The sequence below is a fragment of the Staurois parvus genome, unplaced genomic scaffold (assembly GCF_062004578.1).
Source record: "Staurois parvus isolate SC_StPar_1 unplaced genomic scaffold, SC_StPar_1.0 ptg000527l, whole genome shotgun sequence".
NCBI lineage: Eukaryota > Metazoa > Chordata > Amphibia > Anura > Ranidae > Staurois > Staurois parvus.
In genome coordinates, this window is record NW_028318323.1 from 1,780,001 (window position 1) to 1,799,511 (window position 19,511).

General features: G+C 41.3%; 1 protein-coding gene across 1 annotated transcript in view; it reads right to left on the minus strand.

Annotated features, from left to right (window-relative positions):
* LOC149451653 (TGF-beta receptor type-1) overlaps positions 1-19,511 on the minus strand; it is a 74,158-nt gene that overhangs the window by 3,118 nt on the left and 51,529 nt on the right. Inside the window, exon 5 of the mRNA XM_089690364.1 lies at positions 1-4,696. This exon is cut by the window's left edge and continues 3,118 nt beyond it. Within this exon, the coding sequence (XP_089546490.1) occupies positions 4,571-4,696 (126 nt within the window). The 3' untranslated portion in view covers positions 1-4,570. The remainder of the gene's footprint in view (positions 4,697-19,511) is intronic.

Below are 19,511 nucleotides of genomic sequence, written 5' to 3' on the forward strand. Positions count from 1 at the left end.
AGTATAGGGAAAGAGCCTGCTTCTTTTCCTACAGACAGAATGTTTAGTTGGAACGTTCTTGAGTGGAATTGGATGAAAGGTACTGCCACCAGCCACTATACCCAGAACTCTTATTTCAAACCTCACTGTGAAATTTCTCTTGGAACCAAGTAGTCAAGTATAAAGACTTTTGCTTGGGATGTATGTCAGCATTATACTCAAATATTCTAGTTGCAGAGAAGGCTGGAGAGCAAATGTATTGAAACTAATCATCCAGCCAAGGGCTGAAGCAGCTGAATTGTCTCTTTGATAGTTGCTGAGAGTTGCACGGGAAACAAATCCTTCAGCAGGTCATCTAGACAGCCTGTCACTTGGATGTCCTGAGTCAGGCAAGCAAGGGTGCCAAAACATTTGTGAATACCCTGGGCACAGAGGACCGGCTGAAGGGCTGTGCAACTAGCTGGAAGTAGCTGTCTGCCACTGCAAAGCACAGAAATCACTGATGAGCCACCTCATCATGTGGGCACATGCGGATGGGCATTTTGGATGTCCACAGATGTCACGTGTTCCCTTGTCAAAGAGACAATTACTGACCTTGTGGATTCCATGAGAAATAATGGAATGCGACAAGATTTTAGGTTCAGAATAGGATGAATACCCCTGTTGGGCTTTGTTACTGTGAACAGATCTGAGTAAAATCCCTTGAATTTGTCCTGGGATGTTACAAAGTCTCCCCTGAGACAAGAGGTGGTTCAGGGCATTCTTTAAATATTACTGTCCTTGGACAGTTTTTGGTTGATTTGAAAAATGAAAGTGGCAAGGTGGTACAGTATTGATCTCTATCTTGTACACTTTGAAACTACCAACTGAAGCTACAGGTATGGGACAACTGTGACCCAGACAGAAGCAAAATGTAAAGCAAGCCTATTGCATGAAGCGCCCTCTTCAATACATTGGCAATGTGAGTGAAAAGAAACTTTCTCCAACACTACTTCAACATTCTCTTCTGATTCTGCATCCTTAATTGGCACATCAGTGCTTGAATCTGGTTGAGAAATGAGAATCGGATAAGACATGGGGCATTTCTGAGCCCTGGACAAAAATGGCTGTATTAAGGCCATATTCTGTCCAAGGATTTGTGACAGATGCAGTAAATTTTGTTTTTATCAAGTAGGCAGGTTGTTGCATGCCTGAAATACAGCTAGAATCAGATGTGGAGACCAGTTAAAACCGAGTCTTGCTCCATTGCAAGGGACGCACTGTCACTCTTTGGTTGAGTGCTGTGCGGTCCTCCAGCAGAGCGAATGTACACCAACTGTTTGAATTGGCTCCCTTTTGCCAGGTATCTGCCATAGCTAGAAGTGATGGCATTTCCCTGTGGGGTAAATAGAGTGCAGAAGACGGGGTAAGCGTGTTTAGGAGTACACAGTAACCCAGGTGTAAACCATCCTGCAAATAATCCTAATGGTGAAAGGGTGGGATGAAGCACCTCAGTACCTTTAAGGGTTCTAGCGGCATTAAAATATGTAACCATCCACCTGAGACTGAGCTCTGAGTGGTTGGATTTTAGGCAAGTTTGAAAAGTCTGCACTGTGAAATGAATACATTCAAAACAGAGCCCCAATTTTCCATTAATGGACAGAGATGCAGGGTGGCTCGGTCTTGCCTATCCCTGATGCTGGATGGTATATAAAGTCAAGTCTTTGTGCATAGTGGTGAGCATACCCCAAAGGTGTTTTCAGGGACTGGACTCCACTGTAATGGACCATGGTCCTGGACCTCTATAGCACCTTTTGGATAACCCAACATGTTGGACCAAGTGATAAAATGATGCCTTATGCAGGATTCAATGCCCAAAAGCAAAGATCGACAGTGTGTAGTCTAGTTATGGCTCCCAAGGTATTACCACGGTTGTATCGATCTGGATACATTGCTTCTGTGTACGTGGTAGAATACAGTGAGGTGTTGACTGAAGAATTCTAAGAAAAGAAAAAAAAAATAATCTAGCTGATTTCTCCAGGAAAGACAAAAGGTCCATCAACTTCAGGCACTAGCCACTTGGGACTCAGAATAGGGAAGGGTTAAAGGGGAGGGGCCCCACAGGGATGTGTCCTCAAAAGCTTGCCAATGTCCAGGCAGCTGAAAGTAACAGCCTATAATCCATGGTGTATGAATAGGCTGTCTGTGTCCTGAACTGTATAGATATCTAGTTATGTATCTTTACACACTACACAGCAAGAAAGTTTTGAACTTTTTTTTGTATTTGCGACAGTCAGTGTCGTATGCTTAAAACTTGCATAGGTACCCAATTTGGTGTAAACATCACTTTTTTTTTTACCAACATGAAAAAACATTTTCATACCCCTGAAAATTACATTTTTACCTGGGTTGCTTGCATAACAAACTGTGAAATATATTTAATTTGCCAAATTTGCAAACAGACTCCACCTTTTTGGGGAAAAAAAAATTAAACTGTGTTCATTCTCCACTCATTTTGTATTAGGCAAGTTGTTATATATCTCTGTATCATACTACTCTTTTACTCTTTACATTAAGGTGTGACAGTACTATACCAATAACTGCTGCATAGATAAAACATTTATGCAGAAAATATCAATCTGGGGAACATTTAAATCATAGGAATAAACAAAAGAAAAAATAGCACAAAACCTTAAAACAATCTTGAGTAAACATAATTGGGTGAAGAAAAATTCAAATGCTTAATGTTACTGGTTTGGAACAAGCATTAAAATACAGAGGGTTTAAAAAATTCAACATGATCCTCACTAATTTATCATTGTAGGACATAATCTTGGTGCAAATATTTTAGCTCATTTAGCAAGCAGGCTTTTCATTGGGAAAAAGCACAGCTCCAGTAGCTTCCCTTGAAGAGTACGTAAAATAATTCTGCCTACCAAAATATTTAACAATGCAGCACAATAACTGCTTTCTTTTCTATTAAAAGGATACACATCAAGTTAGAGGTTTTTCCCAAGATGCTGGATAATAAAAAATAAATGTCCCTATAATGTACCTGCAACACATTTACAATGGGTGTAATCTTTCAGTGAGTAGTACTGGTAACTAGTAAACCTCATTTTTGGAACCACTGATTATATATATATATATATATATATATATATATATATATATATATATATATATATATATATATATATACAGCTGTTTTTTTTTTATAGTTACTTATAGCTTGTTTTAGTTTTTTTTTTAAACTGCAACCAATCTTTAGACATTAAACATTGCAAATTAAATTCTGGGCAATAATGTTCTCATTGCTTTCATTTACATCTGGTGCTAATTGTAGGTAGTATAAAAAGCATATTTGCGTTTTGTATATGAATACATGAATATTTCTCAAATGTTTAACTGTATAGGGAATACAATTTTAAACAGACAACATTAGCATGGTAACAAGCAACACCAACAAGTGCCAGGAACACCAAGGTGGCTTTTGACTTGTGCATAGAAATAATTTTCTTTTCTTACACCCCCCCGGCATATTTTTTTTAAAGTGATCATTATGCCCTTATGTTGTGCCATCATCCCAAGTACACATATAGGAGGACAAACATATTTACAATGTGCAAATCTACAACATAACTAACAAAGATCAAATGGTGAAATGGTGCATGTCCAAGTCCAACCAAAACCGATATCTATTTTGGGTGGACAACAGAAAATTCAATACCAGCCAATAGCTATAGACAGCTTCTATCCACACCAATTAACCTCCCTAAAAGGCAGTTAAAATCTTGGCTGCCTTCCTGCAGACCAATGATGTCAAGGTATACCATGCTCTAGGATTTATTACTTTAATATTACCCCCTGCCAGTCATTGCTGTACACTCAAAACCTATATCACTTTTAGCAGGACTTTGTATTTAGATGATTCACCAAAAGAATTCTGAAGAACTATAGACAAACATGAATTTAGAAAGCTGTTCAACTTTTTTTTTGTAGCTATTTTTGTTGTACACCTTTAAAATGTTGCATAATATTGAGTACTTAATAAAAAAAAAAAAAAAAAAAAGTGTACACATACATAAATACAAACTGTGTGGCACTTACTGGTAATACAATTAATTTTGAAGGCAAGTAGTATTGTATACTGTATATAAAAGGAAGTTGCATAAGAGATATCCAGAAAACACCACGAGGTATTTGAGCAACATGACTTTTAAAGGCTTTGACTATGTGAATTAAGCTGAACAGAAAACTTACAATTTAAAAGCACCAGTACATTAAAAAAAAAAAACAAACAAACAAAAATGGCACAAGGTGGGGTGCACATATGAATTATATATAAAAAAAACAGCATTATCATTGGTACTAAAAATAATAATAATAATACACATTTCCAAAATGTTTTGGGAAGATGGAGATTACAACATACAGTATAAGCGAGGACTATACTCTTTGCTGTATATATGCATTGAGCTTCATGTTTATCCTATGACGTTTCAAAAAGGCAGCAATTTCGGGCAGTTCCCTCAGTGAGGTAGAACAATGAATCTTCAGATCAGGTGAACCAAATAGGTAAAATTTAGAATAATTCGTCCAGGGTGCTAAACTACATCTTTATGCCTTCTTGCTGGCTAAGCTGTGATAGTGTTTTCTTGATGCGTAAAGCAGTAAGTCGTGCTGCCCCATTGGCATACCAACATTCTCGCATTATTTTAGCCATCACACGTAATGCCTAGTTAGAAACAAACAAAAAAAGTCAGTCATTTAAAAACAAAGCAAACACTAGAAAAAAAAAAAATTAAGATACGATTTTAACAAAGGCCAAGGTTTAAAACTTAACAGTTTGGAAATCTACGTCTTGAAAAAGTATTCATACCTCTTGACATTTTCCACATTTTGTCATGTTACAACCAAAAATGTAAATGTATTTTATTGGGATTTTATGGGATAGACCAACACCAAGTGGCACATAATTGTGAAGTGGAAGAAAAATGATAAATGGTTTTTACATTTTTGTACAAATAAATATCTGAAAAGCGTGGTGTGCATTTGTATTCAGCTCCCTTTTCTCTAATACGCCTAACTAGAATCTAGTGGAACCAATTGCCTTCATAAATCACCTAATTAGTAAATAGAGTAAACCTGTGTGTAATTTAGTACACACAGGTGGACAGGTCAATGTGTATGCAGCTGCACCAGATTCTGAGTGCACCAGTTCTAATAAATATCCACCTTAGGGCCCAGTCACACTACATGCAGTGTCTTATATCTGCCCAGTTCAAACCACTACATTGTGGTAGTGCGAGGTGTTCAAAAAAAAAAAAAAAAAAAAAAAAAAAAAAAATACTGCATGCAGTACTTATTTTTCCAGCATAGCGCAGTGTGAGGCATTGCAATACCTCGCACCACGCAGTCAGCAATTGAGCTTTATGTCATGTCAATGTGACATCTCAATTACGTCCTTACTGTATACAGCGCTGTATACAAAAAGGTTTAGCCTTATATTTATGGTCATTTAAGGATATTTATATACAGCTGCTGCTTTTTTGCATTGTTGTTTGTTTTTGGTTTTCGATTTTTATCATCACCATTTATTAATTTTATTCATTTTTTGAGATAATTTTTTTTTTTACTTTTTGTTTGGATTGCAGTTACCATTAAGAGCAGAGTGGGGTAACGAATATAATCTTGTCTGGTACACACTAGGAGTACTCTTATCTTCGCAGCTATGGAATCTTTAAATTTCCTAACAGAAATTTAAATTTGGACTATGTATTTCATTCCACGAGGGAGTCATCCAAGCTTGATCCGGATCCCATTTTAAAAGGTAGTTAAGGAATTTGGGGGAAAAAAATAGCGCTGTAAACAATAAGGAATAGCCTTATATATAGTCATCTAAGGGTATTTATATATAGCTTGCTTCTGCTTTTTTGTTTTCTTTATTTTTAGTTTTGGATTCTTGTCATTTATTAATTTTATTCATATTTTTTTTTTTAGTCCACTGTTTTTGGTTTCTTTTGGTTTTTATGTTTTCTTTGGATTTCAGTTAATATTACTATAAAAGGTTACAAAGGTCTCATTCCTAAGTCAAAACATTCATATGCTGTCTTGTTATTAATAGGTCAATTTAGTAAGCTGCATTAGTTAAGGCATTACTGATCGATTTCTGTACAACGAGCCCATCAGATTTTTCCCGATCAATCAGTGACTGGGAGGTTCCCTGTTGTATGAATAGTGACTCAGTGGGGAGGATTCCCCTCCATCCACATTAAGTGTGTGGGTGGGGGAAGCGGGTCAATTTTTTTCATTCAAACTTGCTGGTTGAACAGACAAAAAAAAAAAAAAAAAGAATAATGTATGGCCTTCCTTAGTGTAACTCCATTTTTCACTTCTCAATTTTTTTACATCAAAATGCTCAAGGCATAAAACAAATATTGCTGGTGTTTGGATTTTTTGGAGACTAGATAAATATCCATAAAAAAAAAAACCTACATTACTCATGAATTAGGATTTTATTTCATGGAGTATTTACAAAACTTCTCAAAAATGTCTGTTATCCTGAATATCCACCTCACAGTTAACACCAGCCAGCAGATAGCAGTGGTATATTGCAGTTTGGGAAACAGTTTGGGAGTCTTTTTTAAAAACAAGCATCTGTTTTTGCTCTCTGTGCCAATCAAGCGCTTCTTGACAGGTTTCTGTTCAACTTATTGGCATTGTTTGCTCTACTGCCCACCATTCAGTTGGAGTGCTTTAAAGAAGCCTGTGTGATGTACTATGTGATCAGGAAAACTTTTTTTTTTTTTTTACTCACTGTAAGATCCTCTCTCTGTGTTAACTGGCACACTGACAGATCTTCCATATTCTTGACCATAGGGTCAAGCACCACCTTTAGGAGTAGGACACTAGGCAGAGAAAAAAAAAATAAAAACAACACAGAGCCGTCTATGGGCAGTCCTAACTGGTAGTAAACCCCCTCTCTGCTATGGACAGCTCAGTTCATCACAAAGCTGCTGTGTCAGTCAATGACCTCAGAGAAATTGATTTTACAGTAACAAAAAAAAAAAAAAAATCCTGTTTTCTCTTATGTTCCATGACAGACACAGTTCTTCCATATTCTTGACCATAGGAATGTCCCAAAGAATTGCCTCAATGTAGGGTGGGAAACCAGAGAAGAGCACGCAAGAGCCCCCCCCCCCCCCAAAGATGAACAAGACACTTTAAACAAAGCTGGGTAAACAACTTTGCCAAACTTTGTAAAGGTGTGCACAACAAGGTAGCAACCTTGAAAACTTGAGGCACATATGCCCGATATTGCAATGCCCAAGATGCACTAACCACCCTGGTAGGTAGAGTGTGCTGTAAAGGAGAAGCCTGGAAAACCGTCCGCTTGATTCATCAAGAAATAGAACAGAGGATGCTGCCAGGCCTTTTCTTGGGCCATCTAAAATCACAAAAAGAGCATCTGATCTCTGAAAGAAAGCCATAGCAGATAGGTAGACATGAGCCACCCAGACCACATCCAAGAAGTGTTCCGCAGCCTCTAAGATGCGAAGAGTGTGGTCATAGGGAAGGCAGGAAAATTTCCTCATTCAGGTGAAAATCGGACACCACCTTCAGAAGAAGGAGATATGTGGACGGAGAACCACTTTATTTCTGTGTAAAACCAAAAAGGGAGGCAGAAATGATGGCAACCAAAAGGGTGACCTTCTGGAAAAGAATGAGGGAAGATCCCTAATTTTCTCAAAGGGGTCCTTTGAAGAACCAGAATCAGGTCCCATGGTGGCAAAAGAGATTACACTATAGGAGCTAAATGTCAAACCCCTTGAATGAGGGTACAAATCAATGTCAACCATGTCTCCCCAAAACACAGACTCTGAGAACTGGAGGACCAAGATACAGATTTGGGGTGTCTGGCCCAAACTAGCACTGACTGGCTCACCGAGTGAACTCGGTGTAGAGCTATTTACCCTGAGGTCATCACAGAGGACAAGGGGGGCACTCTTTATATTTATTTTCCTCCAGACGTAATCTCCAAACACGGAAGGTTTCTTCAAAGTGAGAGCTGTGAAAATGTGGAATAGACTCCCTCAAGAGTTGGTTCTGGCCAGCTCAGTGCATGCCTTAAAAAAAGGCCTAGATTCTCTCTTAGATACACAGAATATAACTGGATACTAACATTTATAGGTAAAGTTGATCCAGGGAATAGCCAATTGCTTCTCGAGGGATCAGAAAGGAATTTTTTTTCCCTGCAAGAGCAAATTGGATCATGCTTTGCTGGGAGTTTTTTCCCTTCCTCTGAATCAACTGTGGGTATAGGATTATAATTTTTTTATGGTTGAACTGGATAGTCGTGTCTTTTTTCAGCCATACTATGTATCTATGTAACCCCCCTCCTACCTAGACTCAGAGACTCTAAGATTATGTTGATAAATCAGCAAAACAACCTCACATTGAGGACTCTGGCTCTAATCTGTTTATTAAGGTGTTATGTATTTGCCATCTTCTCCCATTGTGTGCCTCCCAGGTCTGCATTCCCATTGTTAATGGAGTTAATTGAGTCAACTATTGTTTGCTGGCAATTCCTTCTGGAGGTGCCTACATGATAGGATCAGACTGATGTCAGCTTCACCTCATTATCTAATCCGTGTGGGATCTCAAAGTCTAAATATTTGCTTTAATGTTCCTGAGGGGGTGGGTCCTATTTCTGGATTTCTGGAGCGTATAAAACCTGTGTTTTCTGTTCAATAAAGAGCTCTTGTTTGGCATCTAAGCTAGTCTTGTCATGTTTTTGGTGCAATTACTCAGCTTTAATACCTTGGTCCTGTGTCAAAAGTGACGAGGAAGCAGTTCTCGGATAGAATCACCAAATCGGGGTGACAGGTGTTCCGTCACATTTGATGGCAAGCAGGGGGATGCTTCCTCCAGTCTGGAACATCGAAACCACCACCAGGACCCAGTGTCGGGTGATGTCGAAGAAGTGTTCCAGGAGTCTGTTGCCATGGAAGCGGACTTCCAGTGACGAATACAAGAGAATATCAACCAGGAGAGCCTGGTTCTGCCCAGGACATGCTGGAATTGAGAGAAGCTATCTGCCGGAAGCTCTGGATGGAGGCTCTCCAAGTGTAGCAAGACTAATATGGAAAGATTCTCCCTACATTCCTAGATAGGTACTGGCAGCAGCTGAACTTGCATACACCATTCCTAGGAAAGAATCCTTGGGAGGAATGGATTATGGAGCTGTATAGGCTGGTCCATACACAAATAGTGCTGGACGATGGGTATCGGGCGCTGCTTCGGCGGCCCGGGATTGATATTTGAGATGCTTCAGGAGGATCCATAATCCGGTAGTGCAGCAGAGTGGAAATGGGAGGAAAATCGAGAAGTTAGGGAGTTGAAACTTCCCAGTGAGCTTGGATTGAGCCCTGACTTGGACTTTATACACCTTGTTCCAAATTATTATGCAAATTATATTTTTCTCATTTACCTAAATAATTGATGTAAATAACAGTCAGCATAATTCTCATGTTATCAACTATTAAGAGTACAATTCAAATTTTATTGAACAAACCTCCTAATAACAGGATTTTTGTTAAACATAAAAAACTTACAATGCACTGTTCCAAATTATTACACACAGTAAGTTTCAAAACACTTTATAGGTTGTAAAGAACTGAAAATTGTCATTTGTTGTGTTTGCAGCATATTTACTGAAATCAAAAGCTATTTCAATCAAACTTTTAACAACATTTTAACTTTTTAAACATTTTAACAGGTCACGTTACATTGTAACATAGGGCCCCTTATTTGATAGCAGCTTCACAAGTCTTGCATCCATTGAACTTGTGAGTTTTTGGACAGTTTCTGCTTGAATTTGTTTGCAAGATGTCAGAATAGCCTCCCAGAGTTGCTGTTTGGATGTAAACTGCCTCCCAGCCTCATAGTTCTTTTGCTTGAGGATGCTCCAAAGGTTATCAATAGGATTGAGGTCAGGAGACACCATGACTCTCTCCTTTTATCCCCATAGCAGCTATTGATGCAGAGGTATTCTTTGCAGCATGAGATGGTGCATTGTCATGCATGAAGATGATTTTATTACGGAAAGCATAGTTCTTCCTTCTGTACCAGGGAAGAAAGTGGTCAGTCATAAACTCCACATACTTTGCAGAGGTCATCTTTACACCTTCGGGGACCCTAAGGGGGCCGACCAGCTCTGTTCCCATGATTCCGGCCCAAAACATGACTCCACCACCGCCTTGCTGACATCGCAGCCTTGTTGAAACGGTGGCCGTCCACCAACCATCCACTACTCCATCCATCTGGACCATCCAGGGTTGCACGGCACTCATCAGTGAACAGGACTGTTTGAAAATTAGTCTTCATGTATTTTTCTGCTCAATGCAGCCGTTTCTGCTTGTCAGCATTGGTTAGTGGTGGCCGAATAGGAGGTTTATGAACAGTTGCAGGACTCTGGAGGACATCACGCTATTAAGAGGTTTGTGGCTGATTCAGAGCACAGACTGGTTCGTGCAGATAAAGGCACATTGAGGAAGATTTCTGCCAGATCTATGCAATGGATCAAGAGAGCAGCTGCTAAAATACCATTACATAGCAGCAAACAGATATTTGAAGCTGCTGGTGTCTCGAGTCCCACGGACATCAAGGTGTAGAACCTTGATGTCAGTGGGACTCGAGACACCAGCAGCTTCAAATATCTGTTTGCTGCTATGTAATGGTATTTTAGCAGCTGCTCTCTTGATCCGTTGCATAGATCTGGCAGAAATCTTCCTCAATGTGCCTTTATCTGCACGAATCAGTCTGTGCTCTGAATCAGCCACAAACCTCTTAATAGCGTGATGTTCACGCTTAAGTTTTCGTGAAATATCTAATGTTTTCGTACCTCGTCCAAGGCATTGAACTATTTCACTCTTTTCGGCAGCAGAGAGATTTTTTCTTCCCCATATTGCTTGAAAATGGTGCTCTGGTTAATAATGTGGAACACCCTCCTTTATTAGTTTTTCCTTAAATTGGGCTCACCTGCCAATCTAATTATCACAAGTGTCCGAGATTGTTTTCAGTGATCAAAAGAGCCCTGACACACAATGCCATCCATGAGTTACACTGAAAAACAAAATATTTAATCTTTGTGACATTTAAATAGAATTTGCATAATAATATGGAACAGAGTGTAGTTACACAAGAATGGGAGCTGGAACAAGCATATAAAAGACTTTGACGAAGCTCAACAGTATGCCCAAGTACTCATGGATGTTATGACTTATGAGTCACCCGCCGAAGCACTGGCACTAGGCCCACGACCCGCCAGCCTGTGCCTTGGATTTTCAGCAATCTCAGAGACTAGGGATTTAATACACTTTTCTGCTAAAGGGGCACAACCCAGTGAGCTTTCAGCAGAAGAGCTGGCATCAAGGCAGAGCGCTGCTGACCTCTGCCTACAACAATCAGTGTCCCTGGAGGATTTGTGCGAGGCCACTGAATTTTTATTTGGTTTCCCAGCGTTAGAGCTGGCATCAGAGCAGAGCACCACTGACCTCTGTCCAGCAACAACAGCACATCCGGAGCTCCAGGGAGCGAGCAGCCATTCACCACAGCAGCAGGCCATTACAGTAGAACTCTTGATCCCAGCTGAAGCGCTGGCAGCGGGGCAGAGTACCACAAGTCTCTGCTTATATACAGTCCCAGTTTGGCATCTAAGCTAGTCTCGTCTAGTCTGGGGTGCAATGCCCAGCTATAATATCTTGGTCCTGTGTCCCAGTGGCGAGGAAGCAGTTCTCTGATGGAATCACCCAATCTGGGTGACAGGCGTTCCATCACAGAACACCTTGGCCAGCATTGAGTCAAGGATCAGCCTCATATATTTAAGACGCTTGGTCTTGGTCAGAGCAGACTTCTTGAGATTTAAAACACCCAGCCTAACTCCTGCAAGTGTGCATGGTGATTGCCACGTTGTCCATCAGCGCACAGCAAGATTCTGATCGTCTAGATCGGGTGTCGGCAACCCGCGGCTCCAGTGGCCGGCAAGCCACGGCTCTTCTGTGTGCCGGGCGCCCGCTCCCCTCCCTCCTCTCGGGCGGCCGCCCCAAAAGTCAGGACTCTGCAGCTAGCCCAGCAATGAGCAAACTACGGCCCGGTGGACCTTTTAATCCGGCCCGCGGAGCGTGGCAAACATTGGCTGTTAGGATGTAGGCGGGGCAGCGTGACGAACTCCTCTCCTCTCACAGTCCGCCCTGAAGACCAGAACGGCGCGGGAACACGGCGAGAGGAACGCGCGGAGCAAAGGTAAGTGAATTGACTCTATAGGGGGGATGAATTACTATAGGGGGGATGAATTACTATGTGGGGGATGAATTACTATGTGGGGGATGTATTTTCAGTTTTAAAAATGTGGCTCTCAAAATAAATTTCAATCGAGATTTTGGCGAGATTTGGCTCAGTTGAAAAAAAAAGGTTGCCCACCACTGACCTAAGGCTATGATTGTGATTATGACGATACACTGTGGCCCTGATTAACCCTTTGCTTACTGGGCCCTTAAACCCCCTTCATGACAAGAGCGCTTTTTGCAATATATGCAGTGTCGGATTTGTTTTAAATGTTGCAATGGTTTTGCGGCTCCCAGTCTTTTTTTCCCTCTCGGAAACGGGTCCAAGTGGCTCTTTATGTCTTAAAGGTTGCAGACCCCTGGTCTAGATGGTCTATTACGGCAATCATCCACTGTCTCAGCAATGCCAGGCCTGAAGCCAGCACCTTAGTAAACACACGGGGAGTGGAGACAAGACAAAATACAAGCTAATAATGCTCGTTCCCTACCGGAAAGTGCAGGAAGTGCTGGTGCTCGGCACAGATGGGAATGTGGGAAAGTACACATCCTTAATGTCTATGGAGGCCAGGAAATCCACTGATGCAGGGAGGCCACCATCGAAGAGATGGAGTCCATCTTGAACTTAATCCTGGGCCTTGATGTCCAGTATCGGATGTACTTCTTCCTTTGTTGGAACTGTAAACAGGTTAGAGTGAAAACCTGAAACCGCTCTGGGTCTGCAACCAGGGCTGTCATGCCCTGGAGAAGCAGATCCTGCATCACCCTGTAAAAAGCCTGCAAACAAAACAGTGAGATGAAGATTGGAAAAAAATACCTTGTCTGGCAGAAAGAAATTCTATTATGAAACCTAACTGAATCAGTTTGCAGACCTAGTTGTCAGAAAGCAGAGCGGTCCACATATCCGTGAACCAACGAAGGAAACAACTTCAAGGAAACCTTGAAAGGGGTGGGGGCAACTCTATGTCGAGGAGGGCTTGCCAAGCCAGGAGTGGTTTGTGCCACCCAAAGGAGCCTTAAAGGGCTTGCATCCCTTGTCTGTGGAGCCTGGTAAATGAAAAAACCACTTGTGTACAGAGGAGGAGGGGGGACCCTGTTTGTGATGCAGCTACTTAACTTTCCTGGACTGCAGGAGAAAGGTACTCTTACCTCCTGTAAGATTCTTGATTATGTCATCCAGGGTTGAACCAAAGAACTACTCACCCTAGAAGGTCTATATCGGCCATCATTTTCTTAGACCTCTGGTCCATAGGCAAACACTTAAAGCAGTAGTAAACCCAAAAGCAAACATTTAGTATATTGCAGCTTACCAATTCTTTTTTGTGATTGCTGTATTAGCTAAACTTGTTTTGGCTTTCTCGATTCTATTTAAATCTGGTGATTCACCAAGCAACTGTTTTTCAGAAGCTGAAGCTATCCAGCAGCCGTATCAGCTTACATGGATGAGATCATCCATTTATGGATGAGGGTCCATGACAGGAAAGGTCCACTTCTTCAGGAGGACCTCCTCAAAGGAGTAAAACACACCAAAAAAAGTTTTTTAACTGGAAAAAGGGCACTTTGAGCATTCCCAATTTTTGTAAATAAATTCATCAACATAGGCAAGATAAAGAAAAACCTTAGCAGAACAAGCTGGATTGCGAGAAAAAAAAAAAAAAAAAAAAAAAAAAAAAAAAAGGGACAGCCACTTCCTCAGCAGCCCCAGAAGTATCCTCAATTGTCAAAGTTTCCCGCACAGAGGTAATGAGTGCAGCCAGCAAGACCATGTTGCACAGCAACAGGGGCAGGAGGAATCTTCCTGGCTATGTGAGGAATCGGAGGGGGGAATAAAAAACAAAAAAAACTGTTGAACCACAGGTCCCAGCAGGAAGCTAGGATCTAAGTCCTAACACTAGGCAGTTAAAACCGAACTGCCTATAAGCAGATAGGGGTACCGTACTGGATCCTCCTATCTGTTCTTAAGAGCTCTCTATTGCTTGCTTGAAAAAGGAGGCCAACTGGGAGATGAAGGGGTTATATAGGGGGATGTCCCTGCAGCATCTCTATTTTCCAGTGCCCAATAACGTAGCTGCAGATACCCAGTCAGATGTCTGTGTCCCATCCTGCACAATCAGCAAAATATGATTTCAGTACAGTATTCACTGGGGAACATATATTGCATTCTTATACACACAGGTATAGCAAATCAAAACTCCAAGCTCTTCTAAGCCAATACAAAACCACAAAGAGTAAAAGAATATTTTGAACTCATGTCATGCATAAAACAGAATTTGGAAGTTCAAAAGGAGAAATAGGATCAGGTTGTAAAGATTATATACAGTGGGGCAAAAAAGAATTTAGTCAGCCACCAATTGTGCAAGTTCTTCGACTTAAAAAGATGAGAGAGGCCTGTAATTGGCATCATAGGTAGATCTCAACTATGAGAGACAAAATGAGAAAAAAAAATCCAGACAATCACATTGGCTGATTTGGAAAGGATTTATTTGCAAATTATGGTGGAAAATAAGTATTTGGTCAATTACAAAAGTTCATCTCAATACTTTGTTTTATATCCTTTGTTGGCAATGACAGAGGTCAAATGTTTCCTGTAAGTCTTCACAAGGTTGGCACACACTGTTGCTGGTAGGTTGGCCCATTCCTCCATGCAGATCTCCTCTAGAGCAGTGATGTTTTGGGGCTGTCGCTGGGCAACACAGACTTTCAACTCCCTCCAAAGGTTTTCTATGGGGTTGAGATCTGGAGACTGGCTAGGCCACTCCAGGACCTTGAAATGCTTCTTACGAAGCCACTCCTTCGTTGCCCAGGCGGTATGTTTGGGATCATTGTCATGTTGGAAGACCCAGCCACGTTTCATCTTCAATGCCCTTGATGATGGAAGGAGGTTTGCACTCAAAATCTCACGATACATGGCCCCATTCATTCTGTCCTGTACATGGATCAGTTGTCCTGGTCCCTTTGCGGAGAAACAGCCCCAAAGCATGATGTTGCCACCCCCATGCTTCACAGTAGGTATGGTGTTCTTTGGATGCAACTCAGCATTCTCTCTCCTCCAAACACGACGAGTTGTGTTTCTACCAAACCGTTCTATTTTGGTTTCATCTGACCATATGACATTCTCCCAATCCTCTTCTGGATCATCCAAATGCTCTCTAGCAAACTTCAGACGGGCCCAGACATGTACTGGCTTAAGTAGGGGGACACGTCTGGCACTGCAGGATCTGAGTCCCTGGCGGCATAGTGTGTTACTGATGGTAGCCTTTGTTACGTTGGTCCCAGCTCTCTGCAGGTCATTCACTAGGTCCCCCCCGTGTGGTCCTGGGATTTTTGCTCACCGTTCTTGTGATCATTTTGACCCCACGGGGTGCAGGATAGAGGAGCCTCTTAAAGAAGAAGGTACAGGTCTGTGAGAGCCAGAAATCTTGCTTGTTTGTAGGTGACCAAATACTTATTTTTCACCATAATTTGCAAATAAATGCTTTCCAAATCAGCCAATGTGATTGTCTGGATTTTTTTTTCTCATTTTGTCTCTCATAGTTGAGGTCTACCTATGATGCCAATTACAGGCCTCTCTCATCTTTTTAAGTGGGAGATCTTGCACAATTCGTGGCTGACTAAATACTTTTTTGCCCCACTGTATATATTTATGTCAGGTCCATAAATATTCGGATATCGACACAATTCTACATTGTTGGCTCTATACACCACCACAATGAATTTGAAATGAAACGAACGAGATGTGCTTTAACTGCAGACTGTCTGCTTTAATTTGAGGGTATTTACATCCAAATCAGGTGAACGGTGTAGGAATTACAACAGTATGCATATGTGCCTCCCACTTGTTAAGGGACCAAACGTAATGGGACAATTGGCTTCTCAGCTGTTCCATGGCCAGGTGTGTGTTATTCCCTCGTTATCCCAATTACAATGAGCAGATAAAAGGTCCAGAGTTCATTTCAAGTGTGCTATTTGCATTTGAAATCTGTTGCTGTCAACTCTCAAGATGAGATCCAAAGAGTTGTCACTATCAGTGAAGCAAGCCATCATTAGGCTAAAAAAACAAAACAAACCCATCAGAGAGATAGCAAAACATTAGGCGTGGCCAAAACAATGGTTTGGAACATTCTAAAAAAGAAGGAACGCCCCGGTGAGCTCAGCAACACCAAACGACCCGGAAGACCACGGAAAACAACTGTGGTGGATGACCGAAGAATTCTTTCCCTGGTAAAGAAAACACCCTTCACAACAGTTGGCCAGATCAAGAACACTCTCCAGGAGGTAGGTGTATGTGTGTCAAAGTCAACAATCAAGAGAAGACTTCACCAGAGTGAATACAGACGGTTCACCACAAGATGTAAACCATTGGTGAGCCTCAAAAACAGGAAGGCCAGATTAGAGTTTGCCAAACGACATCGAAAAACGCCTTTACAGTTCTGGAACAACATCCTATGGACAGATGAGACCAAGATCAACTTGTACCAGAGTGATGGGAAGAGAAGAGTATGGAGAAGGAAAGGAACTGCTCATGATCCTAAGCATACCACCTCATCAGTGAAGCATGTTGGTGGTAGTGTCATGGCGTGGGCATGTATGGCTGCCAATGGAACTGCTTCTCTTGTATTTATTGATGATGTGACTGCTGACAAAAGCAGCAGGATGAGCTCTGAAGTGTTTCGGGCAATATTATCTGCTCATATTCAGCCAAATGCTTCAGAACTCATTGGACACCGCTTCACAGTGCAGATGGACAATGACCCAAAGCATACTGCAAAAGCAACCAAAGAGTTTAAGGGAAAGAAGTGGAATGTTATGCAATGGCCAAGTCAATCACCTGACCTGAATACAATTGAGCATGCATTTCACTGGCTGAAGACAAAACTGAAGGGAAAATGCCCCAAGAACAAGCAGGAACTGAAGACAGTTGCAGTTAGAGGCCTGGCAGAGCATCACCAGGGATGAAACCCAGCGTCTGGTGATGTCTATGCGTTCCAGACTTCAGGCTGTAATTGACTGCAAAGGATTTGCAACCAAGTATCAAAAAGTGAAAGTATGATTTATGATTATTTTTTTGTCCCATTACTTTTGGTCCCTTAACAAGTGGGAGGCACATATGCAAACTGTTGTAATTCCTACACCGTTCACCTGATTTGGATGTAAATACCCTCAAATTAAAGCTGACAGTCTGCAGTTAAAGCACATCTTGTTCGTTTCATTTCAAATCCATTGTGGTGGTGGTGTATAGAGCCAAAAATGTTAGAATTGTGTCGATGTCCCAATATTTATGGACCTGACTATATGAATATATATATGAATATATATATATATATATATATATATACAGTCATGGCCGAAATTGTTGGCACCCTTGATATTTCTCCAGGAAATCATGTATTTCTCACGAAACGTATTGCATTAACACATGTTTTGCTATACACATGTTTATTCCCTTTGTGTGTATTGGGACAAAACAAAAAAAGGGAGGAAAGAAAGCAAATTCGACATAATGTCACACAAACCTCCAAAAATGGGCTGGACAAAAGTATTGGCACCCTTTCACAACTGCGGATAAATAAGAATGTTACAAGCATGTGATGCTCCTGTAAACTCACCTGGGGCAAGTAACAGGTGTGGGCAATATAGAAATCACACCTGAAAGCAGATAAAAAGGAGAGACGTTCACTTAACCTTTGCATTGTGTGTCTGTCTGTGCCACACTAAGCATGGACAACAGAAAGAGGAGACGAGAACTGTCTGAGGACCTGAGAACCAAAATTGTGGCAAAATATCAACAATCTCAAGGTTACAAGTCCATCTCCAGAGAACTAGATTTGCCTTTGTCCACAGTGCGCAACATTATCAAGAAGTTTGCAACCCATGGCACTGTAGCTAATCTCCCTGGTCGTGGACGGATGAGGAAAATTGATGAAAGATTGCAACGCAGAATAGTCCGGATGGTGGATAAGCAGCCCCAAACATGTTCCAAAGACATTCAAGCTGTCCTGCAGGCTCAGGGAGCATCAGTGTCAGCGCGAACTATCCGTCGACATTTAAATGAAATGAAACGCTATGGCAGGAGACCCAGGAGGACCCCACTGCTGACGCAGAGACATAAAAAAGCAAGACTACAGTTTGCCAAAATGTACTTGAGTAAGCCAAAAGCCTTCTGGGAAAACGTCTTGTGGACAGATGAGACCAAGATAGAGCTTTTCGGTAAAGCACATCATTCTACTGTTTACCGAAAACGGAATGAGGCCTACAAAGAACAAAACACAGTACCTACGGTAAAATATGGTGGAGGTTCAATGATGTTTTGGGGTTGTTTTGCTGCCTCTGGCACTGGGTGCCTTGACTGTGTGCAAGGCATCATGAAATCTGAGGATTACCAAAGGATTTTGGGTCGCACTGTAGGGCCCAGTGTCAGAAAGCTGGGTTTGCGTCCAAGATCCTGGGTCTTCCAGCAGGACAATGACCCCAAACATACGTCAAAAAGCACTCAGAAATGGATGGCAAAGAAGCGCTGGAGAGTTCTGAAGTGGCCAGCAATGAGCCCAGATCTAAATCCCATTGAACACCTGTGGAGAGATCTTAAAATTGCTGTTGGGAAAAGGTGTCCTTCCAATAAGAGAGACCTGGAGCTGTTTGCAAAGGAAGAGTGGTCCAAAATTCCGGGTGAGAGGTGTCAGAAGCTTATTGATGGTTATAGGAAGCGACTGATTTCAGTTATGTTTTCCAAAGGGTGTGCAACCAAATATTAAGTTAAGGGTGCCAATACTTTTGTCCAGCCCATTTTTGGGGTTTTGTGTGACATTATGTCATATTTGCTTTTCTGCCTCTGTTTTATATTTGTTCCAATACATACAAAGGGAATAAACATGTGTATAGCAAAACATGTGTTAATGCAATACCTTTTTTGTGTGAAATACTTGATTTTCAGGAAAAATATCAAGGGTGCCAACAATTTCGGCCATGACTGTATATATATACACATACATACATACATACATATACACACACACACACACACACACACACACACACACACACACACACACACACACACACACACATATATACACAACTCGAAAAATTAGAATACTGTGCAAAAGTTCATTTATTTCAGTAATGCAACTTAAAAGGAGAAGCTAATATATGAGATGAACTATTTTGCTTTGCATGCAGTGAGTCTAAGCCGTGATTTGTCATAAATTGTGA